General features: G+C 40.0%; 1 protein-coding gene across 1 annotated transcript in view; it reads right to left on the bottom strand.

The window, feature by feature from the left end:
- The window catches only part of Tspan12 (tetraspanin 12), a 63,837-nt gene extending 52,227 nt beyond the window's left edge, over window positions 1-11,610 (bottom strand). The window contains exons 1-2 of the mRNA XM_063241622.1: window positions 11,482-11,610; window positions 10,865-11,000 (exon numbers count right to left, since the gene is read on the bottom strand). Coding sequence (XP_063097692.1) covers window positions 10,865-10,930 — 66 coding nt within the window. The 5' untranslated portion in view covers window positions 10,931-11,000; window positions 11,482-11,610. The remainder of the gene's footprint in view (window positions 1-10,864; window positions 11,001-11,481) is intronic.
- Window positions 11,611-13,485: the final 1,875 nt, after the last annotated feature.

Raw genomic sequence — 13,485 nt, 5'->3', positions numbered from 1 at the left:
AGCAAATGACAAAGTGAACTAATTAGCTGGTTTTTCAAGCAGATAGGCATTCTTCACTGTTCAAGAGGGTGCAAAGCTCTCCTGGGAACCATTATCTACTTTGTGGCCACTGTTTGTGTCAAGAAAGATTCATTCCTGTCTTAGATACTTGTTATATCAGCATTTAAAGCCAATTCTCTGGCATAATGGCAACTGGTGTTCATTAAAATGCTAGAAATGTTTAAAACTCAGGTTACGTTGAATTTTACTACACTGTGCTTTAGAAGATAAATGTAAGCCACATTTCAGAAAGATTTCTATCAAAACAGAAAAGACCTTGAGAATGAAGACATTATCATACAGGTTTTAGAAAAGCTTTTCATGAGGACGCTTTCTCAACATGATTTAGATTGTTAAAAAATTTTTTTTCAGTTGTGAAAAATTTAAACATTTATCAAAGTAGAAAGCAGAGTATAGTTAATCTTTACTTATCCATTACCCAGTGTCAACAATTATCAAAATACCTTCCTCTACTCTTTACCTAACCCTAATACATCATGTTTATTACACCATATCTCAGGCATCATTGTCTTTTATTTATGTTTCAGAATCAAGTTGTTCCCTCTTTTTCCTCACTACTGATTTACCATGCAGTTTTTGGAGAACAGTTGAAAAATGTACTATTTTATCTGCTTTGCATTTTCCAAATATGCTTGCTGTTGTTTCGTTTTTAGTTTTTCATTTCTCTGGGCTTCTACCTATTAAAATTCCCTTCATTGTTGTTTTAGTAAGGTTTTAAGAAATGGGAAAGCATGTGTGTCCTGTAGGGTGAAATTAATAAAGCACTGGAGCCATTACTAATTTACTTTGTAAACCAATATTCTATTTGTGTATTAAAATACATTTATTCAAAAATGACTTCTCAAACTGTATAAGACCTAAGTTAAACTTAGGAAGCCTGGCACCACAGTTCAGAGGAAAATTAGGATAGTTAGGATTATCTTCATTTCTACAGATTGCAAACTGTTGATCCACTTCCAAGTGGATCACCCAGTGTAGTAGCTTCTATAAACTGGATACCTTCACATTTGTTCTACCATCAGATGCCGGATACACCTCCTCCCGGAGACTCTGTTATGCTTCAATCTCCTTGCCTTAACCTCCCTCCTCCCTCATCTCCCACCTTGTCCTTGGGAGCACCAAGGGGTCCACTTTTCAACTACAAGTCAAAGAATTCAGAAACCACACCCCAAGAGCCTCCCTTATCAGGCTTTTATACTGGCTCCCACCTTACACCTGCCCTATTCACCCCAGGGCCTGCTATTCAAACAGGCCAGTGCTAAAGCCCCACCTATTTCTTCCTGTGGAAACCACAATAAAAATACCAGCCCACAGGTTTCATCTTTCCTTCTACCTGTGACCAAACCTCATGCATGCTCTGTTGCTCCCCACAGTGGCACAAATGTTTCTCCTGGAATGTGTAAATGCAACGAACTGTCTTTTTGATGGGAGTCATCTACTGCTCTATCTAGTATATCTAGTAATAGTAATGCATACTAAGGCAGGCATGCAGATGTATGCTTGTAATCCCAGCACTAGGGAGGCTGAGTTAGGGAGATCTCTGTGAGTTTGAGAACAGCCTACATTAAGCTATGTAATGCGCACAAAGCCAGCCTGACTATAGAGCAAGACCCTGTTTCAAAAAAACAAATAATAACATCTACTAAGCATAAAACCTACTAACGCACAAAAGACTAGCAAACAGTCAACCTATAGGCCACTGATGAAATTGGAGATTGTGTATGTCTCTCTACTTGGTTAAACTTGAGTCTTTAAATACCTTATACTTGACACATAGAGAAGACAGCCTATTAGCATCATCTTTTGTTATCTTGAATTATTTTGCAGTTACACTTAACTCTGTTGAAGGTAATAACTGACATTGGTACCTCCATCCTTGAATTTCTCACAGGCTATGTAGTCTATTTTCAAAATCATAGCTGAGTCGAGTGTCAGTAAGTTATCTAATTTTTCATTGTGTGTGATCTGTTAACAGTGGTCATCATACACAGTTCTTCCATTCATAATGAAAAATAGTGCATCTCTTTTGAACAAGGTGTTTTTTGTATTACAAGACAATTAAATGGGTGTGTATGACAGGAATGAGTGTTCCTTGACACAGTGGTCATGAAACAGGCTTTCTGGACAAAGGTTCCCAGGAGCACTTTGTGCCCTCTTGAGCAGTGAAGCGTGCCATCTTCTTGGAAAACCAGATAATTCACTTTTGTCATTTGTTTACAAATATTTACGCAATATCCACTATCTGCTTTGCACTGGGCCAGATTTAGAGATGCACAATGAATAGAACAAACAAGACCCTGACCCTTCTGCAGGCTCTTGAAGGATACAGGCAGTAAGTATATACACAAAATAATGCAAAACCGGAGTGTGAAGTCATCCTTCTATTCAAAAAAACTACACATTGATCACCTGATTTTTGTACCATGTAAGGGATGAAAAACAGAGACTATCTCCATGGTGCAACTAACTAAAGAGGACATGCATTAGCTCATTAAGGTTATAAATATATGAATATATAATTGTAAATTATACTAAGTGCTATGAAAAAATAGCACAAGTACCTCTATTAACGCTTTTTAGAGTGCCTGACCCATTTCACAGTGTCAAGGGACTTCTCTCAGAAAGCTAAGATCTGAAGAACACTGTCTGTATTAGGAGAGGGGCGGTAAAGAATCTTCCAGTTAGGAAAAAAAAAAAGAGCAAAGATCTGAGTGAGGAAGGCAGCATGACGGATTTGAAGAAAACTGGTGCCTGGTAAAATCAGGCATGTGTCAGACGGCAGGGTGTCAGAAATCACGTTAACATGTACGGTCTTGACCATATCACAATAGGAAGCCTTGAACTTTGAATTCCAGTTAGTAATCCTCACTCTACTTATTTTCATCTATATGGCTTTGCATATACCATTTATTCTTTCCTTGGCGTTGATTTTTTATAAAATAGTACTTTAAAATTTCTACTTCACAGAAGATGCATATGATTATTAAAAACAGTAGGACTCATATATATTACCTATTTATCACAGGTCACCTTTGACGTAAGAGCTCTCTTTCAAGTTTTCTCAGTCAATTTAACAGTAGACTACACTGAAATCAGTTTAGAAATGGGATCTTCAGATCTCTGAAGGTTTACCAAGCAGGCCTGCGATCAAGCTTAGGGTACAGAGGGTCTGACAACTACGGCCAGTCTCAATTCCCGCATCTTTAAAACTGAACTCATCTCCACTCCTCTCCAGGCTGTGTGGTTCCCTCCTACCACATTTCCTATATCAGTAAATGGTATGAACGACCTTTCAATCCCGTAAACTGGCAACTTGGCAGAGGGCCTGAACCTCTCCCTCTTCCTCCCCCTGACATCTAATTAGCTTCAAGTTCTTTAGATGGTTGCTGTGAGGGGTCAGGCTGAGTCCGCCCGTTCTCCTTGGGCTTCTGACCAGTTCAGATCCTCCTTCGTTCTTGCCGGGAGACCACAATCTCCTTAATAACAGAACTTTCCAGCTCACAGATTCTACCTGGAATCCATCTTTCAGTCACTTCAGTAGAACAAAGATCCTGCACTCCAGCTTATAGCTGTCCTTTGTGGCTCCTTCCCAACTGTGGTTTCCTCTCCCCCAACTCCCTCCTACGAATGAAATTTAAATGCTTGAGCAGGTCACACAAAGCCCTCTCAGCTACCCTTAACCCATCTCTCTAAATAGTTTCCTGCCGGCTTCCTCTCATAGACAATTGCACCACACATACTTCCCGGCTCTTTTCTGTCTACTCATGCTGTTCCTTCTACCTACAGACACCTGACCCAGCCGTAGGCGCACAACCTCCACTTCCTAAGGCCAACTCAATCAGCACCAGAGTGGAAAGTCTGCCTCTGGACAACCTCTTTATTTAATCATGGAGCTCCTTCTCCCTCTTGTAGCTCTCTGTAAGGACCTTATAGAGCAATTACCTGCTCACTGCACCCCACAGAAGAAAGGCAAAGACTATTGTCCAACTTCCCACCACACAGCAGAACACTCAGTAGTGGGGTCTAAGTGTGTTAGATGAATCAATGAAAATATAACTAAATTAAAGGGAGATGGCTTTAACTTGCTAGATAAGCTAACTCTTAGAGATCTATAGCAAAAATCACGAGATGCTTTAACAAGAACAAGCTTTGTATCACTAGACATTTTTCCAGTACAGAGATGTTTGCTAAATGACAATATAAAGATTTAAAACTCCAGATAGAGGCTGGTTCAGGTGTTCTCAACAGTCTTAGCAAACTTTTCATTCTACTAAGTCCCACTAGAGTCCTCCAACAGGAGCTCCACGTTGTAGCTGTACACAGAACAGTAGTCAAAACAAATGACATCAACACAAAGCATTATCCTACAGGAAACAAGCAAGAGAGTAAAGAAGTTTTTTCTTTAGGCCTCAATTCCAACCCCATTCAGGTTCTAAAATGTACTCAGGGAGTTTAAAAAATGATCATAAAACAGAAAATACAATGCATGACTACAGCAAGAAACTAAGCTGAGATTGATTCAACTCAATAGCAAATCCTGATGTAATTAAATCCAAAGTGTGACTTATGTAACTCAGACATCTCACTCATAATGGCATTGTGCTAATTTTCCAAATTAGTTCTCTCCTTTTTAAAATTTGTATTTTCCCTTGTAATTAATCTCTAATAATAATAATTCCACATATTTATGGGCTTCGCTGTGAAATTTCAACACATGTACTCAGTATGTACTGATCAAATCAGGAAAGTAACACTTCAGCTGTCACTCTTGATGCCTAAATTGTTGTGGTTATTATATGTAATTAGCCTTACAGCTCCTCAACATTTTCAAGTAATACAATGCATTATTTGAAGTTCAAGGAAATATTTACAAAACAACACAAGTATTACTTTATAGAAATTTATTTACTATATTGCATAGCAGGATATTTGTCACACCTTATGTTGGAAAACTCTTTAAAAATGCTAATTTTCAAAAATGCTTAGAAATAGGAAATTTCCTGTGCTGGGATCATAGTCTTGTTTTGTTATGATCTAATTATTAAAAAGCAAGTCTTTGACCAAGTTGTTTTCTACATCAGAACTGTATGTGTACCCATGGTCTCTAAATATTATTATGAAATATATACCTATAGCTTTCCCCAAATGGGTCACAGTCAAAAAACAAGCTTTTAAATCCTTCAGCTGTCTGTATATATCACATACAGTCTCCCATAAGATAAGTGACAAAAACAATTTCTCTTCAAGGATGACAGATGTTTGTAACCATCTACCTGGACTTTTTTTTTTTTTTAAGTCAAATCGGTTAGCAAGGAGAAAGTCAAAGAGATCTGGATCTTAGTTATACTTCTACAAAGAGAAAATGAACAAAGTCAAACTTTTAGAGCCTCTGTTTACTCTGGTACAGCTTGAGACTACAGTTAGTGGAGTTAGACCAGTGCAGCCCTGTGGCTCACATCCCTCTTATGGGCAGGATGGGCTTCCAAGGAGCTGCCCTGCCGTATGCTTATTCTCCAAATGCATTCCTCAAGAAGCACACAGTGACTGCAGTGGCTCAAGTCTTTGTTTAGCCGAATACATATATAGGATCTTTGCTCTGCAAGTAAAGGAATTCTTCATGGTTAAAGTTTATTTTCAGAGCACAAATATTTATTATATGGCTCTCCACTATTCCTCAGAAAGAGTTAAGAAAATGTGACTGCAATTCATAGGATAAATCTGGGGCATAAATTTTACAAATAATATTTTACATGCCTACATAAACGCCCTTTGGATGAAAACTTGCACTTGCAAAAATGTGACTTTTCGGGGTCTGCAAGGGACAAGTTACTGAGCACCACAGAAAAAAGCAGCAGAACATGGTGTCTATTGTTTCATCTACCTCACGCGTATCCCCAAAACATGAGCTGGATTCCTGCTTTTTTAGACTTTGTTTTATGTTTCTTTAAATATTTAATGAGGACAGATCCTCTCTGTTGCTACTCCCTTTAATAATGGTAAGTTAAAAAAAAAAACCTATTACATGTAGTAAGAAAATGGAGAAATGCAGACAGGGCATCGAATTTTCAAGAAATTATAAACAAACATAATCTGATAAATGTTAGTTTCAGAAATTTCCTAAGAGAACCATTTTATTCCTATTTATAACAGCAGAAAATTAATATCCAAGAATAATGAGCATTCATGAAGCTACAAAAATTATCTTTAAAACATAGGAAAGCTTTCATTTCTTTAAATAATAAGCCATTCTAGTAGTAAAAGTGCAGTAAATTTGAAGTAATGATAATGTCACATTGTTGCTCCAGTACAGATAGAATGTGAATCATGATTGCAAAAGAGCTCTTAGACACCACGTGTGGCTTCATGGGCCTGTAATCCTAGCACTCAGGAAGCTGAGGCAGGAGGATTATTGATTTCAAAGACAGCATGGACCACACATAGTAAGACCTTGTCTCAAAAAAATTTTTTTTAAAAAAGAGCACGTATGCCTGCTGCCAGCACATTATTGTACTAGGTATGTCTTTCATCATAACAGGGCAGAGACACTCAACAGAGCTTAACAGACAGTAAATCAAGGTGGTGCATCCACAACAAGTGACCCAGAGCATTTGTGATCCTGAATGTGCTCCAGATTATGCCCTCTAAAAACACATCAATGCCTCCCACTTAAAAATACTCAACATGGGGCATGGCAAGTGTGAGGTTGTAAGTTTGATTCCCCGATACCAAAAAAGAAAAAAAAAAAAATACTCAAGATGTACTTTTTTACTCAGAAAGGAAAAAAAAATTACTCAATTTTATTTTCAGCTCCCACAAGGCAAAGCAAAATTGTATGAGTTCGCACTATGCTCTTGATTAGACTTTACTCTTCTATAAAATTCCAATGGAGTGGAGAAGGAAATGGGTACTAGTATCATAGAAACAGATAGGAACACATTAATTAAAATGCAGAATAAAAAATGAGATGCACCAGTTTCTGACCCTATGGGTGGAAAGGCAGCTCTGTCAATCTTGCACACTTGAGAGACAGACTTTGTCTTAATCAAGATGTGAAGTCCAGTTCAAATGAGAATTAAAAGTGGATATGAAAGTCTTGCTCCTAGTTTTCTGTTGGTTCTTTTTGGTGGAGGGTTGCAGCTCAGACTAGAAGCATCAGCATTACAAAGGAGCTGGCTTAAAACGCTGAGGGCTGGGGATGTAGCTCAGTGACAGAGCACTTGCCTAGTTTGCCTGACATTGATGAGGCTATGTGTTCAACTTACAACACTGAAAAAAATGCTGACTTCCATGCCAGCCAGTGACACACCAAATCCCAATGTGCATTTCAGCTGGATGTTCAGGTGATTACAGGCACACTGACTGAGAAGTCCTCCTCTGGAGGACTTGGAATGAACGAGTGGACAGCTAATCCTTCCTGCTAAAGATGTTTACTTGGCTTCTTCAAGTACATTCTCCACTGTTCCCAGCAATATGACTTCAACTACCCTGGAACAAAAAATAAAACTGGACTTTGAATCCCTGTTCTGTACTTACTAAATTTCTGAATACTGGTTTCTTTACCTAAAGAAAGAGAAATAAGAAAAACTATTTTATAGGGTTGTTAGGAGAATCAGATGAGAGAGAAATGTAAGGATTCTAAGGACCATTCCCAGAAAGGTAAAAATTGCTTCTACTTGATAGTAAAATAGAAAACATTGCTCTAGTCTTGAAAACTAGTGCTCATTTTCCCAAAATGAGTATGAATATTCATACATTTACAATAAAAATTCCAGTAGATACCTTTAATTTAAAAAAACATTCTTTTTTTTTTTTTTTTTTTTGGTACCGGGGATCAAACTCACAACCTAGCACTTGCCAGGCAGATGCTTATGCCACTGAGCTAAATCCCCAGCCTGAAAAAATATTCTTGAAGTCTTATCCAAGACAAGAAATGTAAATATAAAATATAAATGAATATATATAGTTCTATAGAAAAATTATATCAAAAAAGAACATATAAAAATGTCAATAGTCCAGGCATGGTGATACATGCCTGTAATCCCAGCACTTGGGAGGCTGAGGCAGGAAGATTGCCAAGAGTTCAAAGCTAGCCTTTGAACAGTGAGTTCAAGACCAGGCTAAGGACATAGCGAGAACTTTTATTAAAATAAATAAAGAAATAACTATTGTATAGCAGCAAATAACACAAAGGAAACCAACAACGAGTAGGGCAAACCTAAGTTATAACTATGAAACAGTCAATGAATATGAAATATGAAATAAAATCTTATATTACATATATATATATATATATATATAAATGTGTACATATCTTATATGTACATAAACAGGGCATAAGCTCATGCTCACTGGTAATAGGGCAGATACAAAATAAAGAGACAGAGAGACGACACTTTAAACTTTCCAGACTGGCAACAACTAAAACGTACATCACACCAAAAACACAACAACAAATACTCCTGTACACATATAATGTGTTTTTGTGTTTTCATTACTAAGGGTTAGGTTTCCAGGATAAGGCTGCTAGACCAAATGAACTGTAATAGTGGTTGCAGGGGCAACACTGCTAACCACAACAATAACAATTGTTAATATTATTAGCACAAAGGCAGTAGTAACCTACCTCCTGGTAATCTATTTGAGATTATCAATACTATAGAAATAAAAGCTGCACAGAGTACCACTACATAGATAGCACTTGTGCCCCGCCTCAGTGCTCTACATAGCTGATTCTAATTTTCACAACAGCTCTGCAAAGCAGAAATTATGCCTATTTTAAAGACTTAGGAAACAAACACTGAATATGTCTTGAAATCAGTAATAATGGTGAGCTATTTTTATGTTAGCTGTATAGATTAGCTGTTTTTTGTTTTGTTGTTATTGTGGTGTCTTTATATATCTTTTGACATGGCAATGCCATCCCTAAGACTAGCCCAATGGAGGAAACAATTTAACAAAAAGAAAAATCATGGAAGCATATCAATGAAAATGATAAAGGTGAACAGGTATGAGTAACCCTAACTGGGTATGAAGTGAATTAAAATACAGAGGCAGCGCATTAGTGGCAAACCTCAGCTCCTCTGAGGTTGGAAAGGCGGTGACCCTGGGAGAAGAGGAGGGCTGTGGAAAGAGGGAAGCCATCCAAATAAATCAACAAGCAGAACACACACATGCAAAGTTAGAGAGTTGAAGTGTAGTATACCAATAAAAAATAACATTTTTTCTTTCTCTGGGGACACAAAGAACCTTGGAGGAGTTTAAGGAAGGGTTTTGAAAATTTTCATTTTTCAGAAGAGTAATAGTTTCATTAAATGATTTGGAGATTTTTCTCTTGGCACAATACAAATTGTTAAGAAATTTCCCAAAGCTTCATTTTTTTTTTTAACTGAAGAACAAAAAAATCTTAGTGATGTCAAGGTTCAGAATTAAACAAGGCTACATATTCAAAGCACTATCTAAATGCAAGAAAATTGAGTTTTGTTCCTGGCACCATCCCCATTAGAATATTTGACCTTTGGCAAGTCATTTAACTTGCTCTTAATTTCCTCATTCACAAAGAAAGGAAGTTCAACCAGGCCATCTTTAAAGTTCCTTTTAGTGATAGGATGTGATGATGCTATAATTAAAAAAACATCACGTAGACAAGTGAAAAATTAGCAAGTAGAAAGAGTAATTATACATTTTAAAAGAAACTAAGTTCAAAATCTTAATAAGCAGTAATTTAGAAACTACAAAAAGATCGCTTAATACTTTCAACTGATGAATCTGACTGTTCAATGGTTTTATAGGTTGAGAAAAAAATAAAGTTGCCGTTTTAGATGTCTTTCAGATTATTCTGTGAACTAAAACCTACTTTGTCACCTTAAAATGATACCATCCATAAGAAACAATTTAACAAAATGTTATGCTCTAGAAATCATGTATAACTCCGCCTTCGGAAAAAAGAGCTGGTTGATGCCAGTCAATCAATCAGATAAACTAACTGCCCCCTATAATTTTTAGCAGAAATTTTTGAATATATATTACTGACTATTTTTTAAAAAGAAAAAAAAAAACTGCTTGAGTGTTAGCCTTCTGAAATAAATTTCAGAGTTCCAGTTTTATATTTTCCTAAACTTTATAAATGATAATGTGACTATTAATAACACTTTATGAAAATTTTGCACAGGTATGGAGCACAAAAAATCACTCATAGGGCATAAAAAATTTTATATTTTATTTCTTTAATTATGAAATTTTCCAAGGGCATACACAAAATTAAACTTTGCCAACTTAGAAGAAATACTTACATATAAGTCACTTTTCAGACTTGTATGGAATTCCCTAGAAGAATCTATCCAGTATTTGGATAGACTATCTAGGTAAGAATTCCTACAAAAACATATAAAGACTGCTTTCACCAACCAATTTCTATGGCTAGGGTGACATAAGAAAAAAAATTTATGGCTTGCACATTACCTAACACTCCTGCAAACAAGAGGTTCCCTAAGTAGTACGTCATAATTTTCTTATCTACCCAGCGCAAGCACGTGCATTTATTTATAAATCCCTAGATTAACTCCAGGTCTAATTTTACTGACACTAGTATGCAGAAGCGCATTTCTTTACTTCTAATTACAAATAGAACTTGAGCTAGATCAAAGACATTTTAAGAAGGTCAAATACTCTCCTCTGACAAATAGAGAGTGTGATTCCATGTAATTAATTATTGCTGAGGCATGCCTCTCGGCGCATTATCTGGTGGCTGCAGAAAACTGGGTCCAGCCGTCCTCACCTGTTGGGGCAGTGGAACTGTCTGACTTACCCAAAACAGCAGATTGAGGGCGTAGAGCAAGCAACGCAGACACTTCACGGAATCCTCTCTGGCCATTGTGAGCCTCAGGAGGAAGAAGCCCCATCCTTTCACCACATCCTACAGCCACGGGCAAAGGAACTGCTCTCTGCAGGTCACAGAGGAGAAAAGGGCCCGCGTCAGCTCCGCGCCCCCCAAGGCCAGCCCAGCCCTCCTGCGCCAGCCCTCGGCGGGGTGCACAAAGTCTCAAAGTCTAGTTCATTGGAGACATCGCTTCATCGAAATTCATTTGTTAAAAGTCATAATAGAAACTAAACTCTCAAAAGTTCCAAAGTGGCTTCAGATAACACCTGCTGAGAAGAGAAAAGACTGACTGGGGATGAATGAAAGAGCTGAGTGCACGCGTTCTGCGGGGACGCGCGGAGAGGGCCCTCTGAGGTGCCATGCCAAGTTCCTTAAAACCGCCCTCGGCCCACGCCCCTCCTCAGGGTCAGCTCTGCTCGGAACGGTCCTAAAGGTTAGCAACCCCACTAGTCCTGAAGACGTCACAGGCGCCACCAGCGAGCCTGAGGGCGCGGGTGCCTCGCTCCTCGGGACCGCTCAAGAGCCCCAACTCCCTGCTGCCCTACCGGGTCCCGCAGCTCGCGAGTGGGCGCGAAGGGGTGGGATTCCAGCTGCACGAGGGTTTCTCTGGGTGAACGTGAGAACTGATGTTTCCCAACCCAGCTTGGTGGATTAGCCCTGGGCGGGGGGTGAGGCGGGGACGTTGGGGAATTAGGGCCCGTGCAGCTGTGCAGACGCCAGGTTGGTCCTCCACACCCCCCTCCCCGGGCCTGGACGCAGGGCGACCCGGCGCCCGGAGCAGCCGCCCGCCGAGCACAAAGCCGGCGCGATCCCCCACACCGCCAGGGCCACCGCCACCGCTACTACGCCGTGCGCCCCCGGCAGGGCGCGGGGAGAAGCGCGGGCGCCGGGCTCCGCCGCCAGCCTTGGAGCGAGCAGCCCAGCAGCTCAGCGCAGGGGCAGCCGCGGCGGGCCGGCGGGACAGCGGGCAGGAAGACGCGAGGCGCGCGGCCACTCACCGTCCGCGCTGGGCTCTGCGCCCCGCTCCCGCCGGGGAATCCTCGGGGACGCACGGCGAGGACTCATCGGGGTACGGACGCTGCCCCCGGAGAGACACGGGGCTGCACTGGCTAAAGCTCTAGACGCTTCCTTCTCTTCCTCTCCCCCCACCGCCCCGCCGCCGTCGCCGCCTCCTGGGAAAAAGAAAAAAAAAAAAAAAAAAAAAAGTCCTGGGCAGCAGTTGCTGGAAAGTCTCTGCTAAGCCACCTCCCAGCGCCGCTGTCCCTCCCAAGCCCTCGCCAAGTCCCGGACTAGGCAGCAGTGGCCGCCTGGGCCAGCTGCATAAACCCTCAGCGCATGCTCGGCCGCGACTGCCGGGGTTGGGTCCTAGTGGGTGTTTCTTGTCCCTCTCACCCTGAAGGGACCCCCTCACTTCTACAGGAAAGTCCGGAAAGACATAAAAACCTACAAACTTCGGAGAAGTCCGCGGCTGGAAAATGGTGGTGTCGGAGGAGTGGAGGCTGGGTAATAAGCATAGGGAAACAGGCTTTTATTATATGAAAATATTTGTGTTTGAGAAGGGGGGTAAATGGGTGGCCCAGCCCAATTCCTGCAATGAGAAACTAGTTTTCACAACCTTTATGGAGCCACCTCCTGTGATTTGTCATTAACATGGTGCCCTATGAACCTTCTTATTGATTTGTTGAGGGTTCCTGATGTTAAAATTTTTTTTTCTTTCCCTCTTCCACATTGCACTAATAGTACTTCCCCAAACATCGGAGTAAACCTGTCCAGTGTAATATCCAGAATAAGAAGAAAGAACATTTTTAACTCTTTCACAAGAAATTCAACATTTCCAAAATTATCTCTGGATAAGACTGTTTTAACTGGCTATTTATCTTGAACTGTATGCAAAGTAGTGGGAAAACTGCATTTTCCCCCAAAAATAGAAATTTACCAAGTGTCAAAGCAACAATAGATGACTATCCTTCCAAACAGATCTTCCCCTTTACAAGTCAGAGATTCCGTGCTTAAAAAGGAAATCAGTGGATGTATTCGTGTCTTAATACCTCAAAATAGCAGGCATTTCTATAATATTTTATATACACTGTATGGCAAAACTTTAGCAACAGATATGAATTAGCTGAAATACAAGCTGTACATTTTCTTGCAGAAAAAAATATTATAGCACTATATCCATCATGACCGAATGTCAGTTGCTGTATGATCAGAATGGCAATGAGATACATTGTCTTGTTTGAGTAAAACTAAAGTGAACATCAATAGACAACACGAGTGGCCAGGGTTAGTCTAGGAAGATATTGTAAGCAACCACTAAGTGTAGTATGTGAAACAGTAAGCCCAAAAGAGGGTAACAAAGTATAGTCATCTGCAGAACGCTAAAAAAAAAATCTGTCCAGTCACACGTCAGATGACTCCCACTGTGATAACAGTACAGTTGGAGTAATGGAGAAAAACAGAAGCCTTTCTTGTGCATTGGTTTGTGCTTACGTTATGGTGCAGGTCTGCTTTACACAGGTGAATGAAGCAAACGAGCACCTGAGAGTGTT

This window comes from Cavia porcellus, unplaced genomic scaffold (assembly GCF_034190915.1).
Source record: "Cavia porcellus strain 051 isolate PalLab524CR breed Dunkin Hartley unplaced genomic scaffold, mCavPor4.1 scaffold_2, whole genome shotgun sequence".
In the NCBI taxonomy this organism is placed as follows: Eukaryota; Metazoa; Chordata; class Mammalia; order Rodentia; family Caviidae; genus Cavia; species Cavia porcellus.
The sequence above is the reverse complement of the archived record's forward strand: the minus strand, read 5'-3'. Positions and strand labels throughout refer to the sequence as shown.